General features: G+C 44.3%; 1 protein-coding gene across 3 annotated transcripts in view; it reads left to right on the forward strand.

Annotated features, from left to right (window-relative positions):
• Positions 1 to 18,736, forward strand: part of CAD (carbamoyl-phosphate synthetase 2, aspartate transcarbamylase, and dihydroorotase) — a 408,216-nt gene that overhangs the window by 45,256 nt on the left and 344,224 nt on the right. For all 3 annotated transcript variants that reach the window (XM_033937498.1, XM_033937499.1, XM_033937500.1), the window contains exon 5: positions 4,449 to 4,590. In XM_033937498.1, coding sequence (XP_033793389.1) covers positions 4,449 to 4,590 — 142 coding nt within the window. The remainder of the gene's footprint in view (positions 1 to 4,448; positions 4,591 to 18,736) is intronic.

Genomic DNA, 18,736 nt, shown 5'->3' on the forward strand with positions numbered 1-18,736 from the left:
TAGGAGAGTGGAGGGTGGGGCCTAAGGGGGGAGAAGACAGAGGAGATCTTTAGTTGAAGAGGAGGGTCTTTACCGATTTACGGAATATCATATTATTCAATTCATATTTACCAAATTCATATTATAAAAGTTGATTATAAAGAATTATAACAGGTAAAATAAATGTCCATACAAATTTGCTTTAACAATTTTAAACTTAATATTTCATTTAACTCATGAATTAAGTATTCTTCATAACCCCTATGATTATTAAAAAAAAACCAAACAACCCTTTTTATGAGTATATTTAATTCCCTTATCTTTCTTAAAACAGTAAAATTATAGATTATACCTTTATGCCTTAACTTCTTATCATTATAGCTTAACATGACAATCACCAATGTTGGAATATTCATATTCATATTATAATTCATTATGATAATATTATATAATATAAATTAATATTTAATACAAATGAAGTTGATTATATTCAGATTATATTTATATTAGTATATTCCTTCACTATCAAATTAATTAATTCAATTAATACTTCTTTATTTTTAAAGAATAAATTAGTTTTCTCCCATCTTTAATCCAAATTCGTTTGAAATAATACAATAAGAATATTACCTATTCCCTATATTTATCAATTACTAAGACCTGTTACTATTACCTATTACTAAAACAATAAGTTTTAAACCAATAAAGTCAAATGGCATCTATTTATGAAGACTTTGTAATACTTTCTGCATCTTTAATTATTTTGATACCGTGATGAAATTAGAAATGCATTCTTTTTGAGAAATGAGGAGTGGATGTTTTGTAAATGACTAAGTCAGTAATTTCCTTGAATGAATTGAGATATATTGATGGCACAACTGTCTTCAGATCACATAACTCCGTTTTTAATTGTATTTACTCAAAGTATTTGTACTTTAGATATTGAATTTTTCAGAAGCAGTATGTAATCAATGTGAATATGGTAGTTGCATAGAGATCCCAACTGTCAGCCATAAGTGTATGCTTTTACATAGGCTCGTTTCTAAACAGACAGCACTTTCCCTTTGTTCAGTCGATGTTCCTATTACGCACAAGTGATTTTCTATATTCTATGCAGACAGGCAATAACAATGATTTAATGATCTTCATTAGAGCAAAGAAGGGAAGCCTCTACTGACTTCCATAAAAAGCAGAATATGTATCCACCAAAGATTTTAAAATGCATTCATCTGGCACAAAGGTTTTCCCCATAGAGGACTTTAGACACATGTCATTTTGCAGCCATATAATAACGATCGTCTTCAAATCCGTTGATTGTGTCACCTCGTTGGATCTATTTCCCTGTTTTCCACAAATAACAATGTTGAAATGATGGCACTGAAAACCACACTATGGTTTTGTAAAAGGGGGGAGGGGTTACTGAGCTAACCACTAATATTCAGTGAGGAACAGCCGGTTATCTCCGCTGAATATTCATGGTTAGCAGCTATCCACTAACTGATTATGTCATAGGACTTAGCTGGCTAGCCACGAATATTCAGCACTGGCAGGTTAAGCTTAGCAAGCAAATCAGACCACATGAATTGCCACTTATATTTCAAACTTGAAAATTTGTAAGACACTTTTTGAACAGGATCTTAATTCCATCATGAGATTTTTCTTTAAAAAATCAGGATTTACTTTTTTGTGGTCAATGTATATGGTTATACCAGTGGTCTCAAACATGCAGCCCGCCAGGTACTATTTTGAGGCCCTCGGTATGTTTATGATAATCACAAAAGTAAAATAAAACAGTTTCTTGATCGTATGTTTCTTTAGCTATAAATTACAATATTATTATTAAGACTTAGCCAAAAGGAAAGATTTATAAACTATAAAGAGTTTTACCTCATGCAAAATTGCCATTTCTTTAATAAGACATTAACTATTTTTTTCTGAGGCTCTCCAAATACCCACAAATCCAAAATGTGGCCCTGCAAAGGATTTGAGTTTGAGACCACTGGGTTATACCACGACATAACTAAAGCAACTCAAGAATGGCGTAAATTATTTTTAATAATGAGAGAAGAAACAAAGAAATTGGGTGTGACCTTTATGTTGGCCTACCCCTGCAAATGCATTGTGAAATATATGGGTTTGAAATATGTTATTTTTAATGCACCTGATCGACTAATTGGAAGGGGTGATTCCAGCTCTAAAAATTAAGGCTGGGGGTTTAGACATATTAGCCTTTCTCCTTAATTTGTTGTTAAGATTTATCTCTCTGTAAAATTTTTCTGATCTCCTCCTATGATAAATGGTGGTCTAAACGAGGGTTTTTTCCTCTAAAATACAATTGTTTCCTAACTCATATTTTGAACTAGGCTTTTTCCTTTATGTTGGAATATAATTCTGTATTTCTTTAACAAGTAGTTGTGTTAAATTAAAAAAAAATTGTAAGACACAATGTCACCTGAAATAAATTAACCTGTCCTGAGCTCTTTGGGGAGGACGGGATAGAAAACAAATTAAATAAATAAATGTTTGACTGTTTTTCTAGTTCGAAAGTAGAGTTTTAATAGCTATAGCAAGTAAGATATCAAACAGTTTTTGTTGGGATAGTGCAAAGTCTTTATCCAAAACCAGTGATAAATATGATTATTGTAGGCTATTGGTCTGTGTGGACTGGAAGAATTATTTTCATCTTACACCAAACATCATTGCAAAAACTAGAGTGAGTTGGCATTCATAGAGCAAGTGTAATAAAGTGCCTGTCTGTCCTTTACAAGATCAACACAAATTCCTAGGCGTTAGACCACTACAAACATATGTTGTGGAATCCAGAGGACTCTGTGGTGAAGAAAATAAAGTGATTGAATCACATTTGCAAATGGCAGTGGCTTACCAACTTTAGTCCAAAACAAAACCAATTGATTAGGCTCTAACAAATGTTATAGGTCTAATTCCCAGACCTTTTATAGGCTAGATCTTTCACAAAAATTTTTCTGTTGTAGAAGCTTGTAGAGATGGGATGGGCATACGATGAAAGAGAAAGGTAGCTGAAACATAAGGATGGAGAGAATATCTTTTTCAATTCAATGTTTTATTTGTATCCATCAAAAATATTGACCTGGATGAAGAGAAAATTGTGCTTACAAGGCTTGAAAAGATTTGATGTTTTTGTTTTGGTCATCAGTTTAGTCTTTTAGCAGATATGGAGACTTGAAGACCTAAGAGGTTAGTGCTTTTCAGCTTTAAAGTCTAAAGATGTTAGGGTTCTTCAGCTTGGAAAAGAGATGGCTGAGTGGAGATATGATTGAAGTCTACAAAATCCTGAGTAGTGTAGAACAGGTACAAGTGGATAGATGTATATATATTTTTTATTTTTGTTACTACATCAAAAATTACAAATCCTAGGAGACACTCAATGAAGTTACAGGGAAATACTTTTATAAAACCAATAGAAGGAAATATTTTTTCAATTGGAGAATAATAGTTAAGCTCTGGAACACATTGCAGGAGGATGTGGTAAGAGCGGTTAACGTAACTGGTTTTACATAAGATTTGGACAAGTTCCTGGAGGAAAAGTCCATAGACCTGCTATTAAGACAGACATGGAGAAGCCAAGGATTGTTAGCATGGAATGTTGCTACTATTTGGATTTTTGTCAGTTATTTGTGACCTGGATTGGCCACTGTGAAAACAGAATACTGGGCTAGATGGTCATTGATCTGACCCAGTATGGCTATTTCTTATGTTCTTATGCTTTGCAGTCCTTTTTTTTCTCCAAAATATCATGCTATTGTTGATTTTTACATAAGGATTGTTCCATATAGAGCAGGGGTGTCAAAGTCCCTCCTCGAGGGCCGGAATCCAGTCGGGTTTTCTGGATTTCCCCAATGAATATGCATTGAAAGCAGTGCATGCAAATAGATCTCATGCAGATTCATTGGGGAAATCCTGAAAACCCGACTGGATTCTGGCCCTCGAGGACCGACTTTGACACCTGTGATATAGAGGAATGTAATGATTTGTAACATGAAACATCCATATAATTGTCCAGTTCTGATAAGCAGTAAAATTGAAATGAGTAAAGTTTTCAACATATGATGAAACTTCAAATAGGTTGATTAGTAAATTATTCCATATAAGAGCCACTTGATATGAAAACATTGTTTTGAGCGAAGATTTATAACAAAAAACTTTCACACCAGGAATGTACAGTAGTTGTTGATCACTGACACCTATCAAATAAGAAGTCAATGGTGCTAAAATACTCCATGCATCCTTTTTTCTTTTCTTTGCTTATCTCTTAATTTTGCTTTGGTTTGCTGATTTTAAAGTACTCTGGTATGTTTATTGAAGGGCAGTATATAAAGTTTTATAATAAATGTAGCAGTGGGAAAAAGTTTATTGGAAGTTTGGTAATGTTAAATCCATTTTGTATGGGCATAAGTTGTAAATGATCTTGTTTGTTGTATTTTCAATAGGAGCCGCAGGTTTTCAATCCCAGTGGCACATTGAGGATTATAGCCCTGGACTGTGGTCTGAAGTATAACCAAATCCGCTGCCTATGTCAGAGAGGGGCTGCAGTGAAGGTAGTGCCTTGGAATCATCCCTTAGATGCCGAAGGTAACCATCCTCATTCAGTGTGATCACAGGACAAATAGAGAAAGGCATATTTGGAGGAGGGGAAAAGAGTCTTCTGAGGGAGCATGTTCTTTAATGATTAAAATTGTTACATTGGGCTAAACTGGCAGACATAGAAACATAGAATAGTCAAACAATGTCTGAAACCTAAATGAACTTAAAATTGTGAATATACTAAGAAAAAGTAAATGCATATGAGTGTGTTGTGGATGTTTGATTATTGTGGATGTTTGATTATCATTCAGAATGTATTTATAGTCCCCCCGTTTATCTGTTTGATTCTATTTAAATATAATCAAACATAAACGGGGGGACTATAAACACATTCTGAATGATAATCAAACATCCACAATAAACCTATAGCAAGGAAATGTTTTATTTTCAATAGGCTAGCTGAAAATGTATAAGAGGAAAAAGCCTCAGAATTTTATTCAGGCCACATATATAATATAGGAAAAGCTCTTCTAATATCTTCACCAGAACCTCAGCGATGCCACTCTAAGCTCAAAAAACTCTCATGGCTTAGAGCTTTATGCACCAGATCGTCACTGGTCCTTTTTTTATATATAGTATTTTTATAATTTTTACTCTTAAATTTCTTTTATATTCATAAATATTCATTAGTATTTGAAAATATTTCAAACTTAGCTTTAGCTTTCAGTTTGAAGCACTCATTCAGGGGGGGCGATTTTCGTAGACGCTTTTTCAAGGACACCCCTGTAGAAAAAGGGAGACTTAGTCTACTACCCTCCTCTACTCAAACTAATATGAAAGATATTCTTATGTATTCCCATTATAAAGGCAGTCTTACCATACACCCTGAATGTCCATACCCTCAGGGTGTATGGTAAGACTGTCTTTATAATGGGAATATATAAGAATATCTTTCATGTTAGTTTGAATAGGAGAGGATGTAGGGAACTATAGGCCAGTAAGTCTGACTTCTGTGGTAAGTAAATTAATGGAAATCATTTTAAAACATAAAATAGTGAAGTTTCTGGAATCCAGTGGATTACAGGACCCAAGGCAACATTGATTCACTAGAGGCAGGTCTTGTTAGACAAATCTGATTAATTTCTTTGACTGGGTGACTAGAGAATTGGATTGAGGGAGTGTCCTAGATGTAGTGTATTTAGATTTTAGCAAAGCTTTTGACAGTATTCCACAAAGACATCTAATAAATAAATAGTGCTCTCGGGATGAGCCCCAAAGTGACAGGGGTCAGGACCTGGTTGAGTAGTAGGCAACAGGGGGTAGTGGTCAATGGAGATCTGTGAGGAAAGGGATGTTACTAGTGGTGTGCTTCAAGGTTCCGTTCTTTGGCCGCTGCTTTTTAACATTTTTGTGAGCGATATTACTGAAGGGATGTTAGTTAAATTTGCCTCTTTGTGGATGATATCAAAATCTACAATAGAGTAGACACCCCTGATAGTGTGCATTACACGAGGAAGGACCTAGCGAAGCTTGAAGAATGGTCTGAAATGTGACAGTTAAAATTTAATGCTAAGAAATGTAAGGTCATGCATTTGGGCTCCAAAATCCTGAGGTAAGGATACAGTTTAAGGGATGAAGAACTTTTGTGCATAAAAGAGGAGCAGGACTTGGGTGTGATAGTATGTGATAATCTAAAGGTGACCAAACAGATTGAAAATGCAATGGTGTAAGCTAGAAGAATGCTAGGGTGCATAGGGAGAAATATGGCCAGTAGGAAAAAGGAAGTATTGATGCCACTGTATAAGACAGGTGAGACCTCATTTTGAATATTGATTGGAGATTCCGTATCTACTCCAGGGGTCTTGGGGATGGTTTTGCCCTTGACGTCTTCCCCGGTGCGGCCCCACACAATTTTTTTAAAATTCTTTATTTGATTTTAACAATTGACAATCTAAAAAAAAAAAGTCAAAAAGTAATAACAGTCTGTATATCTAACAAATCACTACAAGATATTTCTTATTACAAGAAATAATGAAAAATTATACAGATTGTAGTTAGTCTACCATATATATAGGGAAGGAGATGAAATTAAGCTGAAATAAGATAAAGAAATAAATGTTAAAGGAAAACTAAAGATGTGGCAATACAGATCCTAAACATTCCTTTCTTTTCGAGCTAACATACTGGAATAACTCAGGAAGCTTCTAAAGGTTGTACTTTAGAGGAATTAAATTTGGATAATTGCTGCGGCTCATAAAATACATATCTGTTCCCATTAAATATCATAACACACTTGCAGGGATATCTCAAAACAAAGGTTGCTCCCAACTGAATGACCCTCGGCCTCAAAATCAAAAATTGTTTCCTTCGCTTTTCAGTAGGATGTGACACATCTGGATACATTCTTATAACATTAGTCAAAAAGGGAACATCCTTATATTTGAAAAACAGCTTAAGCATCCAATCCCTATCTGAATCTATAGCAAATTGTACCAATAATGTAGCTGAAGTCTGGACCTCCATATCTGACTTCTCCAAGAAATTAGATAAGTCCAAACTGTCAGCAGATAAATTCTGCTGGTTTGGGCTTTGAGCTTTAATTTGTCTAGGTAAATAATATATTTTGGAGATAGGTGGGTATGAGGTCTCAGATACTTTAAGAACTTCATTCAGATATCTTTTAAACATTGTTAAAGCAGTTGTGGGAAATATTTTTGGGAAATTAATGATCCGGAGATTACATTTCCACCATTTCTTTTTTAAAGTGTAAACTTGTACTATCTTTAACCCAAGTCAATGCCTAGGCCTCCAAAGTCTTTATCCTGGTGTCCGCATCATCCACTTTATTTTCCAAACTTAATACTTTAGTCTTAATTTCTGTGTTTTCAGAAAGCACCTTAGTACACCTCGAGGAAAGTTGCTCAATTTGATATCCCAAGGAAATTTGTAAGCTGGATATCGCCTCCCATAGTGATTCCATATTAAAGACCTTAGGTCTAATCAGAGGGGCAATCTCAGTTCTGGGCCCTGCAGTGGAGAACACAGTATCTTTTGCCGTTGTGGAAGTCAATGAAGTTTCCTGGGCTTGTTCCAGACTCCCCGCCGGCTGCAATGCTGTTAAAGATAATTCCTCCTGCTTTTGTTCACGGACAGAAAATCTGTCCTGTTGGGCCAGTAGGTGAACATCCTGGGTTGGTTCAGCCAACAACAGCTCCTCCAATGCCGCAGGATGAGTCGGCGGGCTCCGCTCATCCGGGGAAAGAGTGGCTCCCTCAAAGGAGAACTCACGCGCCTCAGCTTGCGCGCCCTCTCCAGCTGAGGTTTGATCCTCTGGATGTGCTGTTCGGGAACTTCGCTCGACAAAGAGATCCATCGGCTCGGTCTGAGAAACGATTAATTCATCTGGGAACACCCGGAGCTTTGATTTTTCTCTTCACCATCAGATAAAAGAGAGAAAATTTCCAAAATGATCCGTGTCGGCGTCTCCCTGCTGAGCTCACGCCGCCATCTTAGGTAAGCTCCTCCCCCCACAGAGGCGGTTTTGCCCCCCTCTGTTCATCTCATCCAAACACCCAAGTGTCTCTTGGGATGAGGATTTTTGCCAAGAGGAGAAAGATGTTATTGCTGAGGACCTGGACCCTTGGGGAAATTTACAGGATCCTCTTGGGGGGGTTCGAGCACTCCCCAGATGGCGAAGATGTGTCTGTGATGCGCATTGTGCAGCAGAAAGAGCTTCATGAGTTAATTCTTTAGGTCTCCTCAGTTTGCACTTTGAGGACACCTTGTCGGAGCCCCCGCATATGGTGGATCCCTTGCTTAAGGGGATCCGCTCTGCTTCCCGCTCTTTTCCTATGCATCAGGATATTCGTGATATTATGCTCGCACAGTGGCATCTGCTAGAAGCTCCCTTTCGTTTTGCGCGCTCCATGGCGCACCTGTATCCCATTCCTGAAGAGGATAGGGACACTCTGACGTCGCTTGTAGTGGATACGGTGGTCTCGGCCATCTTTAAGAGGCACACCGTGCCTGTTGAGGGTGGTGCGGCCTTGAAGGACCCGGAGGAGCGTAAGTTGGAGTCCCTCCTTAAACAGAGTTTTGATGAGACAGATCTGGCGGTCCAACTGGCGATGTGTGGCGGTGCGTGGCTGGTGGCTCGGGCGTTTTTTCGCTGGGTCTAGCATGTCCTTGACTGTAAAACTGAGGTGGCAAAGATTGAATTGGGTGCTTCTTATCTTTCAGATGCTATGTATGACCTCTTGCGAGATTCTGCCAAGTCATTGGCGTTTGCAGTGGCAGCTCGCCATACCTTGTGGCTTCGCGCTTGGTCGGCGGACTCGGCGTCCAAAGCTAAATTGACAAAGTTTCCTTTTAAGGGATCTTTCTTGTTTGGTGAGGACCTGGACAGGTTGGTTCAGACTCTCACTGATTCTAAAGTGCCTCGTTTGCTTGAATATAGGCCTAGGCTGCTGGCCCGAGGTGGCACTGCTTGATGGCGTGAGCTTGATTTCCACCGTTTCCGCCCTGGTCGAGGGGCTGCCTCTTTTCAGTCAACTGGGCTCTCTAGAGGCAGTTTCTTCCAGTGCATGCAGTCCTTTCGTGGAGCCCATGGGGTGCGGATAGCGTCCCCGCCGGGTCTCCTGCCACCTGTCCTGCCCAATGACTCCTTGCTGGCACCCTTCTTGGTTCTGGTGGGCGGCTGGATGAGGGATTTTTATACAAAGTGGGCAGACATGTCCGTTAGTGGGTTCTGGAGGTGATTTGGGACGATTATGCTCTGGAGTTTGCCCGTTCCTTGCCAGACCATATTCTCGCTTCTCCCTCACAGGTGGCGTGGAAGCAGCAGACCTTTCGCCAGACCATTCAAAGATTTAGATCTCCACGCGGTGGTTCCAGTTCCCCCGCAGGATTTGAAGGAGGGTCAACAGGGCTCTTCACATGCCTTCCTTCTGCATAGAAACTCTGGTCTGTGTTTCTGGCGGTTCAGACAGGGGAAGTTTCTGACCTCTCTAGATCTGATCGAGGCCTTACTTGCACATTCCTATTTAGGCCTCCCATCATCGCTTCCTGCACTTTGCAATCTTGGGACAACATTATCAGTTCTGTGCACTTCCCTTTGGTCTGGCCATGGCTCCGCGGACGTTCACCGAGGTGCTGGTGGTTGTTGTGGCGGAGTTGCAAAAAGAGGGCATTCTAGTTCATCCCTACCTGGACGATTGGTTGATTCGAGCAAAGTTGTTACAGGGGAGCACCCGGGTCACGGCTCGGGTGGTGGAGTTTTTGCAGTCACTATGATTTGTAGTCAACCTTGCCAAGAGCCTGCTGTCTCCCTCTCAGTGCCTGGAGTATCTAGGTGTGCTGTTTGACACCTCCTTGGGGAAGGTTTTCCTTCTGGAGGCCTGGGTAAGCAAATTGCAATCTCAGATTCGCCTGCTTATGGCGTCCCGGTGTCCTCGGGCGCAGGATTTCCTCCATGGCTTGGGGGTCGATGGCGGCTTCCCTCGATGTAGTGAGGTAGTCACGGGCCCACATGCATCCTCTTCAGTATGTTCTTCTTCGGAAGTGGTCGCCTCAGAGGCACAGTCTGGATCACCATGTTCCGCTTCCAGGCTTAGCTCGGGGCAGTCTTCATTGGTGGCTCCAGACCCCCCCATCTTGTAGAAGGGGCGAGTCTCGATCAGCCGCAGTGTACGGTGCTTCTCACGGATGCCTGTCTCCTCGGTTGGGGAGCTCAGTGTCTAGGCCACTCAGCTCAGGGTACCTGGTCCACAGAGGAGGTGTCCTGGTTGATCAATGTGTTGGAAACCAGAACCGTCCATCTGGCGCTGTTAGCCTTCTTCTCCTTTTTGATGGGCAAGTCAGTCCGAGTTCTGTCGTCAATCGTCAGGGAGGCACCAAGAGCACTCAGGTGGCACAAGAGGCGGCTCGGCTCATGCTCTGGGCGGAGTCGCATCTTCAGGACATCTTGCCTCTCACATAGCCGGGGTGGAGAATGTTTAGGCAGATTTCCTCAGTCGTCACACATTGGATCCCAGAGAGTGGTGTCTCAGCCCCGTGGCCTTTCAGTTGATAGTGTAGGCTTGGGTCTGCCCCTGAGGGCCACAAGTGGCAATGCCAAACCAGGGCTGTGGAGTCGGAGGAAATTTCGGGTACCTGGAGTCGGAGTCAGAAGTACAAAAAACTGAGGAGTCGGAACATTTATCTACCGACTCCATTTTTGAACTTGGCCTACCAATCACGAGCGATTCTTTCAGCTATAGCACACACTATATACATAGCACAAATGTTGCAAGCAGCTTCTGCGGCCTTAGTACCTTGATTAAAAGCAAAAAGAAGGTGGTGTCGAAAATGCTCATTTCTCTCAACTTGACATTCCATTTTAATGATCTGAAAATTAACCAGTGCTGTGGAGTCGGAGTTGAGGAGTTGGATTCGGAGGAAATTTCGGGTACCTGGAGTCGGAGTCTGAAGTACAAAAAAACTGAGGAGTCGGAACATTTATCTACCGACTCCACAGCCCTGCACCAACTGCCCCGCTTCTTCAGTCATCGCAGGGACAGTCAGGCCGAGGGTCTGGATTCTCTGGTTCAACCATGGCCAATGGAGGGGCTGTTGTATGTGTTCCCTCTGTGGCCATTAGCGGGTAGAGTTCTTCTCCGCATCATTCGCTATCCGGGTCTGGTGGTTCTGGTGGCTCCAGACTACCCTGATGCTCGTGGTACACGGATCTGGTGGCGGATCCTCTTCCTCTGCCTCTCTTGGACGACCTTCTCATGCAGGGTCCCATTCCCATGTTTGATCCGACTCCCTTCTGTCTTATGGCTTGGCTCATGAAAGGGGGCGCCTAGGTAAGAAGGGGTATTCCGTTAAGGTGATCTCTACTCTTTTGGGGTCCTGGAGAAAATATCACCTTGCGTGGGGACACAGTATTGCTAGGTGACTTCAACATGCCTGATGTGGATTGGGTTACACTTACCTCTGCTTCCGGCAGCAGCAGGAGGCTATTAAACTCTATGAAAGGAGCAAGCCTCAGGCAACTGGTGTTGGAACCGACAAGGGATCAGGCAATACTGGACCTGATACTTACCAATGGAGAAAGTGTCACAGAGGTCTCGGTGGGCGACACATTGGCCTCCAGTGACCACAACATGGTATGGTTCAATATCAGGAAAGGTTTCACTAAATCTACTACACTAACCAAAGTCCTCAAATTCAAGGACACAAATTTCAAAGAAATGGGAGACTTCGTTCACCAGGCGCTACAAAGCCAAGAAGAAACCGATAACGTGGAAGACATGTGGTCGACTTTGAAAGCAACCATACAAGAAGCAACAAACCGCTATGTAAAATCAGTAAGTAAACGGCGAAGGAACAATAAGCCACAGTGGTTTACTGTGGAGATCTCAGACCTGATCAAGGAGAAGAAAAAAGCATTCATCTCTTACAAACAATCAGGGAAGCAGGACTCTAGAGCAGACTACCTGGCCAAATCAAAAGCCGTCAAAACAACAGTCAGGGAGGCTAAATTCCTCATGGAGGAGTCTCTAGCAAAGAACATCCAGAAGGGAGATAAATCCTTCTTCAGGTATATCAGTGATAGAAGAAAAAACTCAGGCGGGATTGTACGTCTTAGGAAACCAGAAGGAGACTATGTGGAAAAGGATTCGGAAAAAGCCCAACTATTAAATGAATACTTCTGCTCAGTCTTCACCCGAGAAGCGCCAGGGCTCGGCCCTCAGCTACAGACAAGGGTTGGCTCAGTTGACCCGTTTAGTAATTTTGAGTTTATGCCCAGCAGTGTCTACGGTGAGCTGTCAAAGCTCAAGGTTAACAAAGCAATGGGGCCGGACAACCTGCACCCCAGGGTGCTTAGGGAGCTGAGTGATGTCTTGGCGGAGCCACTGTCCACGCTCTTCAACCTCTCCCTTAGTACAGGCAGCGTCCTGTTGGACTGGAGGACGGCTAACGTCATTCCACTCCACAAGAAAGGCTCAAAGATGGAGACAGCAAACTACAGACCAGTGAGTCTAACATCGATAGTGAGCAAACTAATGGAAACTCTAATCAAACACCAATTAGATAAGATCCTGGATGAGGAGAATCTACGGGATCCCCGACAACATGGATTTACTAAGGGGAGATCCTGCCAATCCAACCTGATCAGCTTCTTTGACTGGGTAACGGGGAAGCTGGATATAGGGGAGTCCCTGGACATCGTGTACCTGGACTTTAGCAAAGCATTCGATAGCGTACCACACCGCAGGTTACTGAGCAAGATGAGTTCTATAGGATTAGGTAACACATTGACAAAATGGGTTGGGAGCTGGCTTGGAGGTAGGCTCCAAAGGGTGGTGGTGAACGGCACCCCCTCCGAAATGACGGAGGTGATTAGTGGAGTACCACAGGGCTCAGTCTTGGGCCCAATCCTATTCAACATCTTTATAAGAGACTTGGCAGAAGGGCTTCGAGGTAAAATAACATTATTCGCCGATGACGCCAAACTGAGTAATGTAGTGGGCAAATGCACAACAGACGAAGATTCAGTGCCCGACAACATGATGCACGACCTACTCCTACTGGAGCGATGGTCTAGGACATGGCAACTCAACTTCAATGCCAAAAAATGCAAAGTTATGCACCTGGGCAGCCAGAATCCATGCAAGTCTTATACCCTTAATGGCGAGATCCTAGCAAAAACGGTAGCAGAACGAGACTTGGGGGTAATCGTCAGTGAGGACATGAAGTCTGCCAATCAAGTGGAGCAGGCTTCGTCCAAGGCAAGACAAATCATGGGCTGCATACGAAGGGGTTTCGTCAGTCGTAAGGCGGAAGTCATTATGCCATTGTATAGATCCATGGTGAGGCCCCACCTGGAATACTGTGTGCAATTCTGGAGGCTGCATTATCGCAAGGATGTGCTGAGACTGGAGTCGGTGCAAAGAATGGCCACCCGGATGGTCTCGGGACTCAAGGATCTACCATACGAAAAACGGCTTGACAAATTATAGCTATACTCGCTCGAGGAGCGCAGAGAGAGGGGGGACATGATCGAGACGTTCAAGTATCTTACGGGCCGCATCGAGGCGGAGGAAGATATCTTCTTTTTCAAGGGTCCCACGACAACAAGAGGGCATCCGTTGAAAATCAGGGGCGGGAAACTACGAGGTGACACCAGGAAATTCTTTTTCACTGAAAGAGTGGTTGATCGCTGGAATAGTCTTCCACTACAGGTGATTGAGGCCAGCAGCGTGCCTGATTTTAAGGCCAAATGGGATCGGCACATGGGATCTATTCACAGGGCAAAGGTAGAGGAGGGACATTAAGGTGGGCAGACTAGATGGGCCGTGGGCCCTTATCTGCCGTCTATTTCTATGTTTCTATGTTTACTTCTCAGGCTTATGTGAGGGTTTGGCGTCTTTTTGAGGGGTGGTGTCATGGGCGGGGAGTGATCTCTCTTTGCGCTTCCCTGGCTAACATCTTAGAGTTCTTACAGGATGGCCTGGATAGGAGACTGGCTTGGTCTTCTCTCCGGGTTCAGCCTTCAGCCTTGTCAGCCTTTCGTGGGTTGTTGAAAGGTCAGCGTTTGACTGCCATTCCTGATGTGATTCGCTTCTTGCGGGCGGCCAAATTGCTCAAGCCTCCCATGCGAACCTCTGTGCCATCTTGGGATCTGAATCTGGTTCTTTCAGTGCTAGTGTGCCCTACCTTTGAGCCATTGGGTGCCTGCTCTTTGAAGGACCTTACTCTTAAAGTGGTCTTCTTGGTGGTCAGTACTTCTGCTCGATGTGTTTCTGAGCTGCAGGCTTTCTATTGTAGGGCTCCCTTCTTGGAGTTTTCTAGGGAGCGAGTTGTTTTGAGGCCTGTTCCCTCTTTTTTGCAGAAGGTAGTTTCTCCTTTTCATGTCAATCAGACTCTGGTCCTCCTGGTGTTTGGTAGTCGGAGGAGTCTTCTGAGCAGAAGCAGTTGCGCAAGTTAGATGTAGGTCGGGTTCTTCGCTCTTATGTGCAGCGGACCCAGGAGATCAGGAAATCAAGATCATCTCTTTGTCCTTCTAGCGGATCCTCGTAAGGGGGATGGCGCTTCTAAGGCTACTATTGCGCGCTGGATCAAGGAGACTATTGCTTCCGCTTATCTTCTGGGGCAGAAGCCTGTTCCGGAATTTCTCAAGGCTCATTCCACTCAGGGTCAGGCAGGGCTGGGTTTTCACTTGTGCCTCCAGTGGACATTTGTAAGGCTGCGGTTTGGTCTTCCTTGCATTCCTTTGTCAGACACTACCGGGTAGATGTTCAGGCACGTCATGATGCGGTATTTGGTGAGCATGTTCTGGTGTTGGCCCTTCGGGGGACCCACCCATGATGGAGACTGCTTTGGTACGTCCCACTCGTAAAGATTAACCTCTACCGGTCTGGAGAGTGCTAGAGAAGGAGAAATTAGGTTCTTACCTGCAAATTTATTTTCTTTTAGCTTCTCCAGACAGGTAGATGTCCCCACCCTGTCTGTTGTAGTGGCTGTTGTGCGAGCAGTTTTTGGTTTTTTTTTGCTGCAGGTTCTATTATTTTTCTAGGGCCTGGGAGAATTGAAGAACAGTGGCTTGGCTGGCTTAGCTGGCAAGCTGTGGGGACATTTTCTCTCTGGTATCTCTCCTCTGCATTTTCCAACAGCATTTGGGTATGTTTGTTATTACTCCTGTTCGGAGTAGAGGTCTGCACGGGAACGGGGATCACGGGAATCCTGCGGGTCCCGCGGGGGTCCTGAGGGAATCTCCCCCTAACCAACGGGACTCCCACGGGACCCCCCTCTAGCCAACGGGATTCCCACGGGGATGGAAGGCTTTGGAAGCAGGATTCGTCCATATAATATAATGGACACGTCAGCCTTGGTAAAAGAGGGGGTTTATAAGTTAATTATCTGAACAGAAAACAAAAAAAAAAAAGGGTTCCACCAAAGAGATTCCACAAGGAAAACAGTAGCGCAAACACAAAAGAAACTGTGGAATTGATGATCCTGTCAGAAGTAATTGCTGCTTTTTATGGGGATGGGCGTGGATGGAGAGGATCCTGATGGGGACGGGTGGGGACGGAGAGGGGACGGGTGGGGACGGGCGGGGATGGGTGGGATTTCTGTTCCCGTGCAACTCTGTAGTTTGGAGTATTGTTTATTTCTGTTTCCAGTTCTTAGTTCTGCTTGTCTATTCGGCAGACTGATAGGAATAGGGGAAGGCAGTGGCATACCAAGGGGTGGGGGCGGTCCACCCTGGGTGCACAGCTTGGGGGGTGCACAGCCGGCCAGGTCCGGGTCCTTCCCTACTGGCAACTACCCGGGTCCTCCTGCCAGGTCCAGGTCCTTCTGCCCTTCCTTTCCCCTGGTTTGCGCCGTTGCAATCTTACCTCCCCGCTGCTGCTGCTAATTGCCGACAAGAAGTCTTCTTTCAAACGTCAATTCTGACGTAGGAGAGGACGTTCTAGGCCAGCCAAGCAGTGATTGGCTGGCCCTGAACGTCCTCTCCGATGTCAGAAGTGAGGTTGGAAAGAAGACTTCTTGTTGGCGATTAGCAGCAGCAGCGGAGAGGTAAGATTGCAGCAGCGCGGACCGGGGGAAAGGAAGTAGAGAAGCGCTTTTTTTTTTTCACGGCAGGGAGGGAAGGATATAGGCAGGCAAGCTGGCTGGCTTTAGCGCGGCAGGGAGGGAGGGAGATAGGTAGGCATTTGGGGGTGGACAAAATCTGGAAGGCAGTGGTAGGACATAAGAAGGAGGCATTGGGGGCACTAAGGACACGGGAAGAGGGCACTATGGACACAGGACGGAGGCACTGGGGTGCACTATGGACACAGGATGGGGGCACTATGGACACGGGAAGGAGGCACTGGGGGCACCATGGACACAGGAAGGAGGCATTGGGGCACTTAAGACATGGGAAGGGGGCATTGGGGGCACCATGGACACAGGAAGGAGGCACTGGGGGCACCATGGACACAGGATACGGGAAGGAGGCACTGGGGGCACTATGGACATAGGAAGGAGGCACTGGGGGCACCAAGGACACGGGAAGGAGGCACTGGGGACACTAAGGACATCGGAAGGAAGGAGGGAGGGAATAGAAAGGGACAATTGTTGGGCCTGAGGGCAGAAAGAAAGAAATGATACACAGTCAATTAATAGATGTCCCCTATTGATGAAAAAATAAATGGTTACGTTACCTCTGACTTACTTTCTCTGCAGCAGAGTTGGCAGTCGCTCTGAGGTGCAGAAAGGTCCCGCGATGACTCGTCTGCCGGCTCTGCTCCAGAAGAAGTAAGTTACGTCGGAGGGGGTGGACCCAGCAGATGAGGTCATTGCGGGACTTTGCCACAACTCCCTGCATCTGCTGGGTCCACCTCTCCAACATAACTTACTTCTTCCGGAGCAGAGCCAGCAGACGAGTCATCGCGGGACCTTCCAACATGCAGCTGCTGAGTCCGCTCCAGAGCAAGTACGTCGGAGTGGGGTGGGCTGGCAGCTGGCAGCTACAGTCATCGTGAGACCTTGCTGCATGAAGGGAGATAAAAGAGCAGGACTGCTGGAATGGAAGAGTGGTGGAGGGAAAGAAAGGGGGCAGGGTGGTATGGAAGGGTGGTGCTGATGGAATTGATGTACAGAGAAAGGGGAGTGTGTGGCGCAGTGGTTGGATCTACAGCCTCAGCACCCTGGGGTTGTGGGTTCAAACCCCGCGCTGCTCCTTGTGACCCTGGGCAAGTCACTCAGTCCTCCATAGCCCCAGGTATGTTAGCTAGATTGTGAGCCCACCGGGACAGATAGGGAAAATGCTTGAGTACCTGATTGTAAAACCGCTTAGATAACCTTGATAGGCGGTATATAAAATCCTAATAAACTTGAAACTTGAAACATAAGGGAGAAGGATATGGGAGGGAAAGAAAGGGGGCAGATGCTGATTGAAGAGGGATGGATGGCGAGAGAAAGGGCAGACTTTGGATAGTAGTGGGGAGCCTATGCTGGATGGAAGTGCAGATGGGAGAGATAAGGGAGCAAATGCAGGAAGGAAATGGGAGGAGAGAAAGAGGGGAGCAGACGCTGGATGGAAGTGGACAGAGAGAGGAGAAGGTACTAGATGGAAGGGTTGGAGAAAAAGGGTACATGATGGAAGGAGGGGATAAATAAAAGGAGGGCACATGATGGGGAGAAAAGGATTGAGTTAGGTAAACACTGGAGGGGTGAGGGAAAGAGGTGGCAAGCTTTAGGTAGACAGTAAAAAGGGACATTGATGAGAGGGTAGTAAGAACGTAATCTAGACAGATGCAGAAAATAAATTGAAAAGGAAAAAGAGGGAAAAAAGGGGAAGGGATTGCAGAGGAGAGGTGTGGGAGGGGGAAGGAGAGATGCCAGACCAATGGGGGTGAAAGGAAAGATGGCAGGGGGAGGCATACAGTTTCTGGAAGGGGCATAGAAGGAGAGAAGATGCCATATAGGGGAAGAGAGACGGCAGACAGTGGATGGAAGGAAGAGAGTTACAAGAAGATGAGGAAAGCAGAAACCATAGAAGACAAAGGTAGAAAAAAAATTTCTATTTATTTATTGCTTTAGGAGACATGTGTCACTGTTTCTGAGGTGCACTGTATGCAGAGTCCAGCTTCTTAATGGTTCAATTTAACCTTTGTCTATGTATTTCTATTTTATCCCCCCTTTTACAAAACTGTGGAGCGTTTTTTAGTGCCAGCCGTGGTGGTAGCAGCTCTGATGATCAGAATTCTATGAGTGTTAGAGTTGTTACCACAGTGGCTAAAATCCACACTACAGTTTTGTAAAAGAGGGAGGGGTTCGTTTGTGATTACATATTCCATACTAGGCAAAGGTGTTTTCTGTGTTCTGTGTGTTCGAAAGACATGTTTTTTTGTTAGGATTGATTGCAGGATTGATCTGTACTAGTCTGGCTTGTTTAGTTTTACAATGGGTGTATTGATGTTGTACTGCTCACTGCAGTGTGAAAGATGCTGCCTTTTCCTAGGTACTCGTGTGTGACGTGTGGCTTGTTACTAAAAATCATGTTTTTCATACAGATGGGGGGGGGGGTCAAAAAATGATGGGCCCCCGGGTGTCACATATGCTATGTACGCCACTGGGGGAAGGTATCTTTTATGTACTATTCCACAGTTTTGTTTCAGTCTCCACCTGCTGGTCATGATTGGGATATATACCCACTCGT

This window comes from Geotrypetes seraphini, chromosome 3, assembly GCF_902459505.1.
Source record: "Geotrypetes seraphini chromosome 3, aGeoSer1.1, whole genome shotgun sequence".
NCBI classification, from domain to species: domain Eukaryota; kingdom Metazoa; phylum Chordata; class Amphibia; order Gymnophiona; family Dermophiidae; genus Geotrypetes; species Geotrypetes seraphini.